This window comes from Lethenteron reissneri, chromosome 32 (genome assembly GCF_015708825.2).
Source record: "Lethenteron reissneri isolate LAM-NWPU_2019-01 chromosome 32, ASM1570882v1, whole genome shotgun sequence".
Taxonomy (NCBI): Eukaryota; Metazoa; Chordata; class Hyperoartia; order Petromyzontiformes; family Petromyzontidae; genus Lethenteron; species Lethenteron reissneri.
The window spans coordinates 8103776-8121399 of NC_083810.1; the positions used below are offsets into that span (position 1 = coordinate 8103776).

Here is a 17624-nt window from a genome sequence, read left to right on the forward strand (position 1 = left end):
CTGAGCGAGCGCAGAGATATCACATTGGCGGTGCCTTCCAACGTTCGTGCCATCTCCCTCTCTCTGTCGGCTTTCAACAAGCTCATCCACCATCGTCATCATCAGACAGATTCTATCCACTCCTGGATGGCGGTTTCCACCAACCGTCGACATCCATCACCGTCATCATCAGACAGGTTCTATCCACTCCTGGATGGCGGCCTCCACCAAGTCGCCCCCATCCATCACCGTCATCATCAAACAGGTTCTATCCACTCCTGGATGGCGGCCTTCACCAAGCCGCCCCCATCGTCTCTCACCGTCTCGCGACGCGTCTAACCGTCTGTAAGCGGCGCTGGATTTCATCGCTCCATCTCCCTGGTGGAGATCGTCTCGGGAGCGTTTCCTCTCCTTCGGCTGCCGCTCCATCCTTGGTCTCGACCGCCGTCCGTCATCTTTTATGTCCACGACGTGCCCTGCCCGAGCCGATTAACTTTTCGTAGCAGTCGATGTGAATTATAAATTTAACGATGAATGCATACGATGGTCCATATTCGTTATTCGTTTGCGCTACATGGTAGTAGTTTTGTGCAAAAATTCCTGTAATGTAACCCTCCACCACCCGACGAGATTGACGCGTTTATAAACTTGGGCATTTATTTAGTTTTCACGTGACAGTCTTCCCGAGCCCACTTGCGCTCCAGGCAATGTATTATTTAATATCGATGTACGTTCGTGCGGTACTTTAGGTTTCTCTTGCGATGACGCGTTTGGTTTTTTCGCCGATTTCTATTTCGCTTCATCGCTGTGCTTCGTTTATTTTTGCCTTTTGTCGTTCCGGTGACCCGGGGTCGGTCACCTCTTGCAAATGAGGATTCATCTCATGCTCTCCGGCTCTTCTTCCCACCTTGTTGAACAAACTGAACTTGCTAAGACGTAAGCTTCTGCGATTAACTGGCACAGCTGTTTCTCGGCGCCACGGTGGCGAGATGTTAACTCCCTCGCCTGGTATGCAGGAAGCTGTGGGTTCGATCCAGACCCTGACGCCTGCTGTATATTTGGAGTTTGCGTATCTCTCTCCCCGTGGCCACGTGAATTTTTGTCCGAGTCCTGCGGTTTTTCCCTCCACATTTAGAATCGACATGCGTGCAAGAGTATGTGGCTGCTGTAAATTTCCACGTGATAAGCCACTTCGTTGAACTATCATTAGTGGCCAAGTCACTTCTGAAGAAGAGCCACATCGCTGTCTGCCGGCCGAGTCGGCCTCTTGTAGCTGAACGGGCTTGACCCCGGGAAGTAAACATCTGGGCCATCTCGAACCTCTAACTGACGGTCGCGTTTGTTCCGCCGCCACCGCGGTTCCCCTGTCGCTACCCCCCGCCCCCTCCCCGCCCCCTCCCCACCCCCTCCCCGCCCCGCCCCCCTCGCTGCCGCCGTCTCCGCGGGGCCTGCTGCAGCTCGCAGGCAGCTGGAGCAGGAGAAGGCGCAGGCGCGTCTGGACTACGCGGAGGTGACGCCGTGCCTGCGCGACGTCACCGTCGTGTGGGAGCGCCTGCTGGGCGCGCCCAATCGCGCGCGCGTGCGCTGCGACATGGAGAAGGTGCACGCCGCCATCAGCCAGGGTGAGAGGGAGGGGGGAGACGGCGTCGCGGTGGCTCGGAGATGTCGACTAGCTCGCCTGGTGTACAGGAGCTCGTGGGTTCGATCCCGACCCTGACCCCTGTTGTATATTCGCGGTGGCAAGCTGTTAACTGCCTCGCCTGGTATACAGGAGGTCGTGCCGCGTCTCCCCCTGACCCATCCCCCCACCCCACTTGCCGCCGGCGCAGGCGTGCCACGGCAGCGCCGGGGAGAGATCTGGCAGTTCCTGGCGGAGCAGTACCGTCTGCGGCACCGCCTGCCGCCGAAGCAGGCGCCCCCGGACACGCCGTACCCCGAGCTGCTGAAGAGGCTCACCTCGCAGCAGCATGCCATCCTCATCGACCTGGGTACGCCGTGCAACGCCGGGCGGCGGAGGGGGTGGGGGGGGTGCCGGGCATCGCCCCCCCCCCCCACCCCCCCTTGCCCGTGGCCTGACCTCATCACCCTGAACCCCCCTGGGTTGCGCCGCGTGAACGTTACCCGCAGAGCTGCAATTTGCGCCTGCGCACCAGCACCACGCATCGTCGCGGCCACTGACCCACTCATCCTCCCCCCTCATCCTCCCCATCACTCCTTCTCACCTCCCAACCTCATTTCTCCTCCCTCTCTCCCCCCCCCTCCCACTGCAGGCCGAACGTTCCCCACCCACCCGTACTTCTCAGCGCAGCTGGGCTCTGGCCAGCTGGCGCTCTACAACCTGCTCAAGGCCTACTCGCTGCTCGACTCCGAGGTGGGCTACTGCCAGGGCCTGAGCTTCGTGGCCGGCGTGCTGCTGCTGCACCTGCCGGAGTGCGACGCCTTCCACGCGCTCATCTACCTGCTCTACCACCTGGGGCTGCGGCGCCAGTACTGCCCCGACATGCTGTCCCTGCAGGTGAGTGGGGAGGTGGTGGGGAGAGGGGAAAGTGTGGAGAGGTATGATGCTGTCCCTGCAGATGAGAGGGGGAGGTGGTGGGGAGAGGCATGATGGTGTCATATCACGAGACAGTCAATTTTTATCTCCCCTACAGAGCAGAGCAACCCTCCATGTTAAAGAATGGCCTACATGGAAGTGGATGTCACTGTTCCCCTGTTCCCCCCATGTTCCAGCCGTGTCCCGGTCTGTGTCCCGCTCTGTGTGTGTATGTATGTATGTACGTGGAACATCGTTCACACCGTACGTAGCCAACCGTGCTAATCGGAGGGTGCGGGGTGTGTGTGTGTGTCTCCGCGCAGATCCAGATGTACCAGCTGTCTCGTCTGCTGCACGACTACCACCCCGATCTGTACGCGCACCTGGAGGAGTCGGAGATCGGGCCCAGCCTCTACGCGGCGCCCTGGTTCCTCACGCTCTTCGCATCCCAGTTCCCGCTCGGATTCGTGGCGCGCGTCTTCGGTACGGGCGCCCTCCGCGTGCCGCCCCTCCGGTCGTCTCAGTATCCGCTCGTGGAAGCTCATGGTCCACACTAAACAGCATCCATCCACTGCACAGGCCGTGGCAGATGCGGCGGATACCTTGATGCGCAAATGGAAATTAAAAAACTTTCCAGTTGTGCGCGACTGTGGTCATCCGGAACAGAGACCGTCCAACGAATAACGACGCAATGCCCCGATCCACAAATACGAAGGAGTCATCGCAGCGGTTACACCCCTCTACTGCTCTTGACGCGGTTATCTGGCTTGAGCACCTGAATACGAAAGAAGAAAAAGTAGCCACTGTAGTAATAGGTTTTTACCCTTTAAACTGGTACAAAAACTGACACCTTTATACAAGGCATCATGTTTGCAATAACCACAACACAAGCAGTCAAAATGCAAACAAAAAGAAACATCTCTGATAATGATATGCACTGTCCTTGAAGTTGATTGGTCCACACCCGAGACAGCTTTTCTTAGAGCCTAGTCTCCATTGGTGTTGGACCAGATGACGCCAAAAGGCGTTTGCATTTTGACTGCTTGTGTTGTGGTTATTGCAAACATGATCCCTTGTATAAAGGTGTCAGTTTTTGTACCAGTTGAAAGGGTAAAAACCTATAACTATATTTTGCCACTGGTAAAGGAGGTCTCATAGTGTAAATAACTTCACACTTCACAGGTTCGCCCTCGCACTCTCACCTAGTCGTCTAGCCGAGCCTCAACAAAACCCTGACCATGTAACACCGATGGCGCTCACGAGACGGCCAGCAACTACCCGGCCGCGCAATATCCAGCGACGACGTCAGCGGCGACGGGAAGAGTTCGCTCCCAGAGCCCGTAGCCCTGAGCTCCCGCTCTCTGCTCCTTTTATGCTCCTCGAGCCCACTAGCAGCTTCCAGGGGCTTTCAGATGGGGTCTGCCATGAACCTTGCCCCAGTTCCTCCGCCCTGCCGGCACACCCGTGTATATGCTCGCCGGCGTGCGTGTGTAGTGACGTAAATGCTGTCACTATAGTGTTAGCGCCAGCCACTAGCATGGAAGTGCTGCTGAGCGCCTGGAACCTCGCTCGTGAAGGCAAGCCGAGAGCCGGCGGGCGAGATGATGCCAGGAGGGTGCGTGGCCGGGGGTGGATCAGGTGGCAGCTCTGGTTATTCCTTTTGTCCGTGTGTGTGTTTGCATGCGTGCGCAGACATGCTGTTCCTGCAGGGCACGGAGGTGATCTTCAAGGTGGCGCTGTCCCTGCTGGGCTCTCATCAGGCACTCATCATGCAGTGCGACAGCTTCGAGAGCATCATGGACTTCCTCAAGACCACGCTGCCCAACCTGGGCCTTGTGCAAATGGAGAAGACAATCAACCAGGTGCGATGTCATCGCCACCACCATCATCGCCATCGCTACGCGTACAGCATCACCACCATCACCACCATCACCACCATCACTATCGCTATACATACAGTACCACCACCGCCACCATTGCTATACATACAACACCACCATCACCACCACCACCGTCATCATCGCTATACAAACAGTACCACCATCACCACCGCCATCATCGTGATCGTTAAACATGCACGAGTGGGTTTTCTCTGGATCCTTTGTTTTACTCACACTCACTCATTGGCCGATAACACCTTTATATCGTGGACAGCACCTCCGATTAGCACGGTTTTCTTCGTACGGTGCGAAAGGAGTTCAACATACGTACGGCCCGCAGAGCGATTGTTGGCTGCCGCTGCCTTTCCGCTCGTCCGCGGCTCCTCCAAGTGGTTTCTCTCTCGCAAATACGTCGTCGCTTAATCGACAGCGCCACCAGATTTGCGTCGCCTCAGCCCACGCTTGCGTCGCCGACAGCATCGTCCGTCCTTTCTCGTGTCCGCCGCCTCTCGGCCTTCGCCTCCACCCTACCCTGTACACTGCTTCGATGTTCGTCGTTTGGATATTCGTCGCCACACACTGCAACGGCGTACGTGCGTGTGTGTGTTGAACTCCTTTCTCACCGTACTGTGCCAACCGTGCTGATCGGAGGTGCGGGGGAACGCACCGCCAACAGAAACCGGGGGTGTTACTGGTATTATGTGATCATTTAATTCTAGATTTGAAGCTTTCGTGACTGCAAGGATTCATACTCTTAGTTCTTTCGGTAAAGTCACGTGGGTAAAAAATGAAATCAAAATTAATAAATTAAAATAAAAATCACGACGTTTCGGAGGCAACACAAGTCTCCGTCATCAGGTGGGACCGTCACGGCCAGATTTGCTGCATCAAGTGAGGCAGGAATACAAGATGCAAGCTCTTAAATACAAGTTGAGGGGGGAGGAGAGGGGGGGGGGGCTTATCAGAATGTGGTAGCCAATGAATGGAACGTATCGGGAGGGGGGGGGCGGGGCTAAAAGAAGGTACAAAGTGATCGTAGACGTCGACGTGTTTGTGCGCAAGTAACTAGTGTTGCATATGCTAACGTATTGGCATATGCGATCGTGCGTGCGTGGGCCAGGTGTGCGAGATGGACCTGTCGCGCCAGCTTCACGCCTACGAAGTCGAATACCACGTGCTGCAGGACGAGATGGCGCTGCAGGAGCCAGGCGGGCCGCCCTCCTCCACCGGCACCGGCGCCGCCGCCTCCGCCGACGCGGAGAGGCTGGAGAAAACCTGCCTCTCCCTCAAGCGGCACAACCAGGATCTGGTGGAAGAGCTGCAGGTAGGGAACACGTTGGGGGGGGGTGTGTGGGCACCTCCGATGGCTACACACGTTGCGAAAAAAGTTCAGCATACGTACATGAATTGAACACTCATTTCTTTATAACTTCTTTTTGGATTCAGTTGGTTGTCCTTCCCCGGCACCTCCAATTAGCACAGGTTGGCTACATATGGTGCAAAAGAAGTCTTACATACATACATGCATACAAGGTGGCAGGGATTATATAGGGGTTAGGAGACGTATGTATGTATGTTCAACTTCTTTCGCACCTGTACGTAGCCAACCGTGCTCATCAGGTGTGCCGTTGAGCCGGCACTGCTCGGATCCTGCGTTCGATTCTGGGTTGCGGCCGTCCAGCCGCGGTGGTTCAAGCGGACCTCCCCAGTGTGCCGAGTTGATGGTCTCTTCCCGGTCACTGACGCAGAGACCCATCGACTTGCGTAGAGGCCCACTGACTCGCATCATCATCATCGTCATCATCAACATAACCTTTCTTTACGTAGCACCAGTTCTGCGATAGAGAATCAAATCGAAGGTTATTGACTCCCCTTGCTCCATTAAGAGTTGTATGGTGCTGGAAAATCCACATTGCTATGGCAGGAAGCGGTCGATCGCACGACGACGACCAGAATGTGATGGAGCGTGTAACCGACACACCCTGTCTTTGCGCTCACCACAAATGCTCAAAACACGTACACACACACACACGTACACACACACTTACATGCATTTCACACATTCGCACACACACTTGCACGCGCGCACACACTCACTCCCTCGTACACCCCCACGTGCATTCGCGCATGCATGAAATTACAATCACATGCATACGTGCACAAGAACACACACACACACACTCTCTACGTACACACTCACACGTACCCTCTCTCTCTCACACTCACGCACACTCACGGACCTACACACACACACACACACGCGTGTTCACGTGCACACGCAGAGCGCGCGGGAGCGCATCCACTGCCTGGAGGGGGCCATGGAGCGCCTGCGTGTGAGCGAGTCGCGGCTCAGGCAATCGGTGAACAACCGCGAGTCCGAGCGACCCGCCCTCCAAGCTGCCGCCCTCTCCTCCTCCTCGCCCACCTCCTCGTCCACCGCCGCCTCGTCCTCCAACGCCTCCTCCTCCTCCTCCACCTCGTCGCGTCACGCCAAGCTGCCGGGCGGACGCCCCAACGCAACGGATTTGGGCTCCTGAACCTTGACCCACACCCTTGCTTGACCCCTGTCTCGACCCCTGCTTGACCTCTGAAGAATTTTAACCCCCCCCCCCCCCCATAAACGGCGGCTGCACTAGGGGGGCTGGGTCATCGCGGGGTTAGACACAGGGATGGGGTTTGCGTTAACGAATTGATTGTTTTGTTTTGTTGGTTTTGTTTTGTTGGTTTCGGTCTGGGCGACGTTGCTGGGAGGTTCGGCGCCGGCCGTGGCGTTCGGATCGCGTGCGTCGACGCAGCCGCTCGACTCACAAACGCAGCCAATCGCCACCGCCTGCACACGCGCCCACGCCCCTAAAAAAACGATTACGCCGGATGACTACAATGCACGACAATATAATTTCAAACTTCAAAAAATTGTCATCGCCCGTACGGCAGCAGACTTTTTCTCACGGCAGAAGCAGGCGGTCGAGTGCTTGGCGGTAGTGTCCAGGCCCTGGGAGTCACGTGACCTCGGGAAAGACCTGGGCTGACGAAGTGAGAGACGCCATCGATGGATCCCCCACCCCTCGGCTTCGCAGTCCTAAGTCCACGTCGCAATTTCTAAGCAGGAGGAGGTGAAAGAAGTGGGTTGTCGGTGGATGAGGTGGCGGCACAGCAGAAAGTAAAAGAGGTCGGGCGATAGAGAGAGAGCGCGATGGTTTTTAGAAACACTCCAGACGGATCCTGTTGCGTTATCACCGCTGCGTGCCGTTTTTTTTAATCGCAATTGCCGCTCGCCGTTGCGGCTCTCTCCTCCGGCGTTGGCTAGCCGTGCCGCCCGCCGCGAAAGCGTCCGGCACAGAGCGCCGGACGCTTTCGCTCGACGTCGGTGCGGAAACGTCGGACGTCGCCCGTACGGTTTGGCCCTGAACCCCCGTCGCGGGAGAGGGGTTTCTCTGGGGCGTCCCCCGGCTCGCGGCGACGCGAGCCCGGAGCAGTCCCTCCGGCACGGCGGAAGGGTTGAGATCGCACTTCCTTCGATTATGGGAATCGCTCGGAAAGGCCCTTCACAAAAAGCAGAAACTCATCAATTTAAAACCTAAACGGTCCCCGTGCCGTAAATGCGCACATCTGGGCCGTGACCAAATTACAGAATTTCTTGGACTGAAGCCGACTGATCGTCAGTGTCGCCGTCCTCAGGACATCCTCGGTATTGTTGTTCACGGTAGCAAACTACCCGATGGAAATGCAGCGAGTTTTTTTTTTGTGCGTGACACGGCGGACTACGAGAGAAGAGCCGTTAATTATTTTCCCTTCTCCCCCCCCCACCCCCATTCGCGTCAAATCATCGTTTTGTCCAATGTGGAGGGGGGGGGGGCGGTGTCGAGCGTTAAGAGTCAAGGAAGCTCCGTCACCCGATTGTGTTAACTCGCGGTTGTCATCCGTGGGACGGAAATATCCACCACGGCGGCCGGCGAAACCGGCGACTTGAAGCAATAAAAACCCCCGGGGGGGGGGGGGGGGCCACGAGGCCACGAGGCCACGTGGCCAGGCCTCGGTTGCGTTATCCCCGCTTTTGTTTTTAACCCCGGGCCGCCTTCACCACCCCCCTATATACCCTCACCGTTAACCCGGATAACCGGGAGTCGGCGGCATGGTACGGCGTCGTCTATCCGACTGCCACGTGTCCACCCTGATCAGTTAACCGCCCCGTGCCCGGTGCGGTGTTGGTGCACGGTAGCGTCACTAGTTCCCTCAAATCCAACCGTTTCGCATATCCGCCCAGCGAGTCAGATATGCGACGTTGCACGGAGAATAATTTTCGATGAATTCACCGCTAATCGGGACGACACGGGATAACCCTCCGAGTCGCGACTCGAGAGAAACCTGGAAGCGTTTGTGTATCCGTTCTTCCCGTAATCCGCGAATGTGCACGTTTTCTCAACGGTTAAGCAGAGTCAATTTGCGGATAACAGCATCGCGGATAACAGGATACACGATATTCGTGTGTCGTTCCCCCCCCCCCCATGCCCACAACACGTGTAGTGGGTCTGGTTTATGCTTTCTACCGCTCATCTTCTCCATTGTTATTGCAGTCATTGTCACTGTTTCGCGACAGCAAACGCAGGAAGGCCTCTGTGGAGGCCTTTCGGCGACGGCGATGGAAGCAGCAGCAGCAGCAGCAGCAGCAGTCGCTTTGCGAAGCGCCGTACACTCTGCGCGACGTTGCAGAGAGTGGCCACAAATTGGGTAAAGGTGCAGCCCTGCAGCGCCGCAGCCCTGCTCGCTCTCTCTCGCCACTGCTGGCCCAAAGGAGCGTCCACTGCTATTTACGCCGTTCGGCCGACTAAGTTCGGCGCGCTGGCCAGACGCCTTGGAAGGGGGTGGCACTTAATCCACACTTTACCCCAACGCACGCGACCTGCCAACGGACTTCACTGTCGCGCGAGCCATTTGTACTGCCGGGTGGGCCAGAGGGTGACCATGTTGGTTCCGCGGCCGTGATAACGTCGCCCCCTCGTGCTCGTACGTTCGACTGGACCTGGTTTTACGTCGGCTCCTGATGTAGGCCCGTCGACTGAAACGACGCCGCTGTGGCCTGAATTGTACTGCCCCGCGTGGGTTATCGAGGCGGTTACCGCCGCACGGCTCTCCGCCCGGCTTGGTGTTTCTGGCGCTTCTTCAAGGAGCTGGAATGCGCGAAAGCTCGCCAGGCATGCGGACCGAAACGTCGGACATCCGTGGCGAACAGCGCGCTGCTCGACCCGAAACAACGCAGCGGGAGAACCCGTCGCGTGAATCGCTTTGAAGGCTGTTTTTATTTTTTGTGTAGATTGTAATGCACTGGCTACGTGTTAGCGTAGCGTAGCGGGGTCACCGTTGTCGTTACTGTCGCCTTCACTGTCGCCTTCACTGTCACGCTTTCACAGACGTTTGCACCATGTGCTCTTAAAGGAGAATTCGCCGCGCGCTTCTCATCGGTCATACGAATGAACGAGTAAAAAGCGAACGGTGGTGCGTGGATTTTTTTTAAAGTGTACCCCAAAAAAAACAATTAAAATACAGACCGTGAATGTTGGGTGCGTGCACCCCACACCCCCCCCTTCCCCCTGCGCGCTCTCCTCTCTGGGCTCGAGGAAGCTTCTACACGTGCGCACGCATGCGCCCACACGCACCATTCGTACGCCTTGCCTGCCTGCCTCGCCTGCCTTCCCACACACAGCAGGCGCGTGCGAGTGTTCATTGTTTTGGTTGTCGCCAAGAAGTGATGGTCAGGGGTGGGGGGGGGTGATGTTTGAACCCGTGCGATGCTGATGTTACCATTCGGTGTTGAGGGGTTGCGTTGTGAGAGATGTGCGAAATCACGTGATGGAATTCGAGGTTACCGCGATCATCCCACTTCGTTTTTGGCCTTTTCCCACGAATGTTATGCCGGTCGCGCGCTCAGCGGGGTCACCTCATAAGGTAGTACAAACTTTCGCAGTTGGAGAACGGTCCACTGAAGCGGATATCACCAAACTACTTCTGAGATCCCTTCGAGAAGTGTCATCGAGCCCACACAGTAGGGGGCAGCACTTTTCTCCTCGTCCCTGACACATATTCAGTCGCACTTATATTTCTTAATTCTCAATAGCTGGCATTTGGCAGAACTAACTAAATTTCCATGTGATGGAGGGGTTTTTTTGTGTTTTTTTTTGCGTGCAATTCATCGATGGCCGGCGCTGACTCCATCGGCTCCCTTCGCCCGACAATCCGCTGCTGCCTTTTGGGAGTTCTCTGCGCCGTAACGAGACGAAGCAACTCGGCGCACGTGGCAGAAAATAACAGAAGAAAATATCACGAGAGCAATCGTGTTAAATGGTGAGCGTGGCGCGCCCCGTGTGACGCAACTGTCCAGGGTGCTGCAGGGGTTGAGGCCGGATCCGGGTCAAGGCTGGCTTTGGTCACGTGTGGTGTCTGCAGCTCAATTTGTAAGTAAAGCACTCCGCTCCTACGAAGGAAAAGTCGAGTCCCCGTCGATTGGAGCCACGTGATGCACGTTGGAGGAGAGGAGAGACACTGGCGTTAGGGGAATTAAAAAAAATGATTTGCTAATCGAGGGTCGGGGACGTTTTGAACGTCGGGACAGGGCAGCCCGCGCTGTGATGTTGAAGATTTCGAAGAGGGTTCCTCTAACTTCCAGCTGTCCGCTGCCGCCGGCTCGCCAGTCTTCCCTGGCCAAATACGAATGAGATCCAAAACAACCAAAGAATAAATCCAGAGCAAAAACAACCAAATATAATTAACAACAAGAAGCAAGCAAGCGGACATCGGGAGCATAAAAAATAACCTACAAAATAGAAATCGGGGCAAAAACAACGGAGTTGCGATCAAATATCTAACAACAACAAAAACTGCACAAACATGATCAACAATAAAAACCAAACTCCATTTCCAGTGAAACTAAATTTGGCTCAGACAAATTACTTTTTAGGCGCCGATAGACGTGGAGGTGGCTTTTTAATAAGCGCGCTCCACGTTTTCTGGGGCACACACAAAGACAAATACGCACACAAAGATAAACGCGCACAAAGACAAACACGCACACACACAAAGACAAACAAGCACACACAAAGAAACGCGCACACACGGACAAAAACAGACAAACACACGCATACACAAACACGCATACACAAACACACGCATACGCAAACACAAACGCCCACACACAAAGAGAAACGCGCACACACGGACAAACAGACAAACACACGCATACACAAACGCCCACACACAAAGACAAACACGCACACGAGCTGTCTCTGAACACAAATCGGCCGTCTGCGTCGCGTGGAGCGCGTTTCACAATCATCAGGCTTGTGCAGCTTGTAACCACTCAATTCGTATTTGGATGGAGCTCAGTGAAAATTGCTTAACTTGTAAATACGTCCCCGCAGCAGGTCGCAAGCTCTAGAGTGTGTGGCGGGGGGGGGAACTTGCTCTGAAACGCACGAGCAGTTGAATGTAAAACCCACACACGCTACCACGTGCCGAGCGGGTCACAGTAAACGCGTGCGTGCGTGCATTCGTGATGAACTCAGGACTGAAACGCCTCTCTTTTTTTGTTTCCACTCCACAACCGAGCCGTGCCAGGGCCGTGCCGAACCATGTTGGCGCCCTGCTCAGAATCGGAATATTGACTTTTTTTTGTACTGGAAGAATCCGATGCGCTATAAAGCTCTTTTTCACAGATGTGTAGTAGTGGCGGGTGATAACGTTCCAACTCCAAACAAAACAAAAAAAAATACGATAGGAGGGGGGGCAAAGTACAGGAAATACAAATGACCCAAAAACATACAATTAAAACTAAACCATCCCCAACCTACCATGCAAAGCCAAACTAATGCGCTGTCGTTTTTTCCCCACTACGGGAACCCGAGACTCGAGGTCTCGGCGCCGCCGCCGACGAACGAACGAGTCCAGACACGCGGTCGGCGCACGTGACGATCATGGCGGCGAGATGTTAACTCCTGCGCCTGGTATGGAGGAGATTGTGGGTTCGATCCCGACCCTTAACGCCTGCTGCTGTATATTTGGATTTTGCGTGTCTCTCTCTCTCCATGGTCACGTGAATTTTTATCCGGGTCCTCTGGTTTTTTCCCCTCCACATTTAGAATCAACATGCGTTTAGAGCATTTTTGGCTGCTATAACTTTCCACGTGATGAGCGACTTCGTTGATTTATGATTTGTGGCCAGGTCGATAAAAAAAATGATATTTCGCTCAGTGAGCCTTACCTGGTAAAAAAAATCATCCAACCCACAGTCGGATGATTAGCCCTGCACCTGGCCCTGCTTGGCCCCGACCCACAGTCGGATGATTAGCCCTGCACCTGGCCCTGCTTGGCCCCGTACCCACAGTCGGATGATTTCTGAGACCCGTGTAGCACGGTTCCGGTTTGACACGGCAAATAGCCGGTGGGAAACGACCCGTCCCGAGAAGGGGTCCGCGCTAGCTCGGCTCAGATGTGGCAGTGGAAAAAGGGGGTGAAAGTGGCGTGAGCTCGTGGAGTCTCAGAAAAAAAGTGGACGTCCTCATCGCGAGTTTGACCGCGTCTTGTACACAGCATCTTGTGAAGCTTTTGATGTATTTAGATGCTAATTGAATGTGTTATTATTTTGTTTCGTTTGTTATTATTATTTGCTGTTTTCTCACTGTGTGCCATAACGACACCGCCGCGCCTCTCCACCGACCTGGGGAAATCGAGAATCGGATTTTTTTTTATGAAAGCAGAGGCGGCGAGATGACAATGATGATTACGATGGAGGTTGGGGTTAGGGGTAGAGGTTTAGTGTCAGATGGCCAGTTAGGGCATATACGTTCGTGTGGTTGGGGTTGGGCTCTGGTTGGCTTGTGTAGTTGGGGTTCTGGTCTAGACCATTAGTGCCATTGGGGTTTAGGTTCGGGTCTGGTTGGCTAGCGTGGTTGGGTTCAGGGTTAGGGTCTGGTTCACGAGTGTCAATATAATTGGGGCTGAGCTTGGCTAGTCTGGTGATGGTTAGGGCTACGGCTGCGGTCTGATTAGCCAGTGTCAATCGAGTGAGGGCTACAGTTGGGGTCCAGTTGGTGAGTGTGGTTAGGGCTTTGGCTCTGATTGGTCAGTGTGGTTAGGACTATGGCTGGGGACTGGTTGGTCAGTGTGGTTAGGACTATGGCTGGAGTCTGATTGGTCAGTGTGGTTAGGACTATGGCTCTGATTGGTCAGTGTGGTTAGGACTATGGCTGGCTCTGATTGGTCAGTATGGTTAGGACTATGGCTCTGGTTGGTCAGTGTGGTTAGGACTATGGCTGGGGACTGGTCAGTATGGTTAGGACTACGGCTCTGATTGGTCAGTGTGGTTAGGACTATGGCTCTGGTTGGTCAGTGAGGTTAGGACTATGGCTCTGATTGGTCAGTGTGGTTAGGACTATGGCTCTGATTGGTCAGTGTGGTTAGGACTATGGCTCTGATTGGTCAGTGTGGTTAGGACTATGACTCTGATTGGTCAGTGTGGTTAGGACTATGACTCTGATTGGTCAGTGTGGTTAGGGACTACGGCTGGGCTCTGGTTGATGCCTGGGCTCGTGTCTGGATCTCGAGCACCGCGTGCGGGCCCCCAATCAAATCGTTCCTCTCCGAGCACCAACCTCAGCGCTGTTCTCTTCCAGTGTTGCCGCGTCCAATTTGGTCGGAGACCTCTCGCGACAAAGTTCGACTCGGGTTTCGGTTTGTTTTGACGAAGTCACCAAAAAAGCGCCGTCGTCTGCCAGCGAGACAGATGTTAAAGACCTCGTGACGTCACGAGGCAGTGTTGTCTTCTCAGCCATCGTGTGCCATTTAAAGCGAGCTTCGGTCTGGCGTTGTTGGTGGGACCGCCGGTGGGTTCCCGGTCTGGCTGTGCATCGGTAAGTGGCGCTGTGAGGCCAACATTGAAGAGGGAGTCCGAAAGTGGAACGGGGTGGGGGTCTCTGGGCACGGGCAGGAGGAGGTGGCCGTGGTGCGAAGGGGGCGAGCCAATCGGATCCATCGCCCGAACTGGACCCCCTAGCCTCGTTCGCCATGGGGAGCACAGCCCGAACTCGAGACGAACTTTACAACATAGCGACCATGACCCGAGCCGCACTTGTCAAGCAGACTCGATCCCTATAACCCCAGCAACATTGGTCAATCAGACCTGAACCCTAACCACACTATCCAACATAACCCCAGCACTAAGTCGAGCAACATTGGTCAATCAGACCTGAACCCTAACCACACTATCCAGCATAACCCCATCCCTAAGTCTAGCAACATTGGTCAATCAGACCTAAATCCTAACCACACTATCCAACATAACCCCATCCCTAAGTCTAGCAACATTGGTCAATCAGACCTGAACCCTAACCACACTATCCAACATAACCCCAGCCCTAAGTCTAGCAACATTGGTCAATCAGACCTAAATCCTAACCACACTATCCAACATAACCTCAGCCCTCGATCTACCCCTTAACCGCAACGAGCTAACCAGACACTATCCCTACCCAAATCCTAATGCCACAATTTGTCTCTGAACGCGACCGCCACCATCGCCAAGTGTATCAACTCCACGCCTCCCTTTCACTCTTGATTGCTTCTCACTTTGGCAGTCATAGCTCCAGCTCACAATGTGTTAAAGGGCAGCGGTCTCCGCATAGCACTGCTGCTGCTGCTGATTATGCTGCAGCTGCTGATGATGATGATACTGCCTTCGCGAATGCTGCTGCGGCAAAACCCACCGAGCAAATGAACACGAGCGGTGATGTGAGCCGCCATTCCTTGCTTGCCTCTTGAATTAAATGTTTGTAATGTACAAAAAGAGACGATGATTATTTTACCCGTGTAGCCTAACATCCTTTTCGGGGACGAGTGCTGTTTGCCGAGCCCGTATTCGAGTGCCGGAGTGTCACACGCGAGAGGGCGGTGTGTGATCAGCACCACGCGCGGCCAGAGGTCGCAACCGGGTACCCGATACCCGTACCCTACCCGATACCCGGTTACCCGTTCCCGGCCGGGTACGGGTACCCATTTGCGACCTTGGTTGCGGCCGGGTACGGAATCAAAACCCGTTTGCGACCTCTGCGCGCGACCCATCCGCCGATGGGCGCACGCGGCACCGAGTAGTCGGTTAAATGCCGAGTAAACCTAGGGGAGGTCCTGGACAGGTGCCGATATCACTCGCCACCGATGCCAGCCGTGGCCTGGAATATAATTCAGTCCGCGGGATTCGTGACGGATTTGCGAAAACGATAGACGGCGGCGGCGGCGGCTCGCGAACACCACTTTGCCCTAACAACCTGCGTAGGCTACACGGGGGATATTTGTCTTTGTATGTAATATACACGCGCGCACGCACACACGTGCACATTAATAAATAAATAAAGACTCGGGACTGGAGTGGATTAGTCGCTAAGTCGTGATGTCTGTGTTGTGTGACTAAGTGATCCTTGATAATTGTTTTTTTACCCTTGTATCTGGCAACAAAACTGACACCTTTTTTTACGAGGAGTCATGTTTGCATAGACCACAATACCTGCGGTCGTAATGCAAACAAAAAACACAACTCTGATAATGTATGCACTGTCCTTGAAGTTGATTGGTCCACACCCGAGACAGCTTTCCTTAGAGCAGGGGTCGGGAAGCTTTTTGACTGGGAGAGCCATAAAAGCCAAATATTTCTAAATATATTTCATTGAGAGCCATATAGTATTTTTAACGTATAATAAATTAAATATATCTTACTTTTAATGCGACTTCTGGTGCTGCATGGTTTTGCTGATGGCCTTGTAGTCTGGTTCATACGTGGTGAGGTTGAGCTTCGTGCAGGCGTGACCCGTGAAATTTATCTTCAAAACTAATTTCTGTTTACTTTAAAATGACACAATAGTATTAAACAATATCACAAGTATTTTAAAATCAGTTCCAAACTGATTTTTTTATTATTTTATTATTATTATTTTTTTCAACTCAAAATTGTCTGGGAGCCATATGCCGTCACTGGAAGAGCCATATATGGCTCGCGAGCCATAGGTTCCCGACCACTGCCTTAGAGCCTAGTCTCACATGGGTTGAACCAGATGACGCCAAAAGGCGTAACGTGACACATCCCGTACTAATTGACTGTGTCGGGTGGTGGAGGGTAACGACACATTTATATTTACGCGATGTAACCCAAAAAAAACTTTATTATGAATAACTCCCTTCTTCTTCACTCAGCTATCTGGATATGAAATTGCCTCCCTGAACGCAGTCGGCAAAATCACGGGGGTCTGGTTTCCACGCCTTCAAATGCCGAGCACGTGGGCATCTAACCTCACCTCACCCACGAGTGAGTCTTTGAGCATGCAGTGAACCAATGGTTATGCCGATTCGATGTGCTCATGTCTGACGTGACTGTTTTTTCACAATTGCACCCAGTAAAAAAAAGTAAAAAATGCATTCAATTCGTGCATTAGTGTCAATGGAAATCGTTGGACATTTGCTAAAATAAATGAAGTCACTTTATGTGATTTGTTAAAATTCCTAAAATAGCTCCGTGTCCTGACATTTTGACCACCCCTGCATATGCAGTCTTTCTTAATATACGGAGGTTTTTTTTTTACAACCAACATTCAGATTTTCAATCGCTTCGTGTCGAGCCTGGTTGTGTGGGGCATTTCTGTCAATGAGTCGTCCGCCCCTCCACCATCCGCCAACGACGCGCTAATTAGGTTGGGCGACGTACGGCGCGAAAGAAGTTCAGCACGCGCGTTCGTTGCGTCTCTCCAACCCCGCTGACGTTGCTGAGAAAGCGGAGCCAGAATTCGACTCAAAATTCCGCTCGACGTTTTCAACTTTCGCGACTAATATCCATAATATAGGATTTCTTCGTGGTTTTATATATATTTTCGCGATGTAAACAACTTAAAAAAAACTATATTATGACCGTAACCGGTGTTGCTGAGAAACAAAGATCAATCGGCACGCCTCGTATCCACGGGACGATGTTGATTCCTCGGGTCGTGGAGGGCACGCGAGTCTAATTGACAGCATCCCCTACACACATTAACACATTATGATGCTCAGATATCACTCACCACACTGATGTTAACCTTGGCCCGGAATCAAACTCGTTTCGGGGGCCGGGTTCGTTTCAGTTTTGTTTCAGTTTCATTTATTAGATATAACCCTGTGAGCCATGCGGCTCTTGACTCGGGTGCAACCGCAACAAATAAAAACAT

At 53.7% G+C, this 17624-nt stretch overlaps 1 protein-coding gene across 4 annotated transcripts in view; it reads left to right on the forward strand.

The window, feature by feature from the left end:
* Positions 1–15812, forward strand: part of TBC1D4 (TBC1 domain family member 4) — an 82958-nt gene extending 67146 nt beyond the window's left edge. For all 4 annotated transcript variants that reach the window (XM_061563838.1, XM_061563839.1, XM_061563840.1 and 1 more), the window contains 7 exons: positions 1437–1601; positions 1809–1967; positions 2250–2494; positions 2836–2995; positions 4205–4374; positions 5513–5716; positions 6675–15812. In XM_061563838.1, coding sequence (XP_061419822.1) covers positions 1437–1601; positions 1809–1967; positions 2250–2494; positions 2836–2995; positions 4205–4374; positions 5513–5716; positions 6675–6929 — 1358 coding nt within the window. In that variant the 3' untranslated portion in view covers positions 6930–15812. The remainder of the gene's footprint in view (positions 1–1436; positions 1602–1808; positions 1968–2249; positions 2495–2835; positions 2996–4204; positions 4375–5512; positions 5717–6674) is intronic.
* Positions 15813–17624: the final 1812 nt, after the last annotated feature.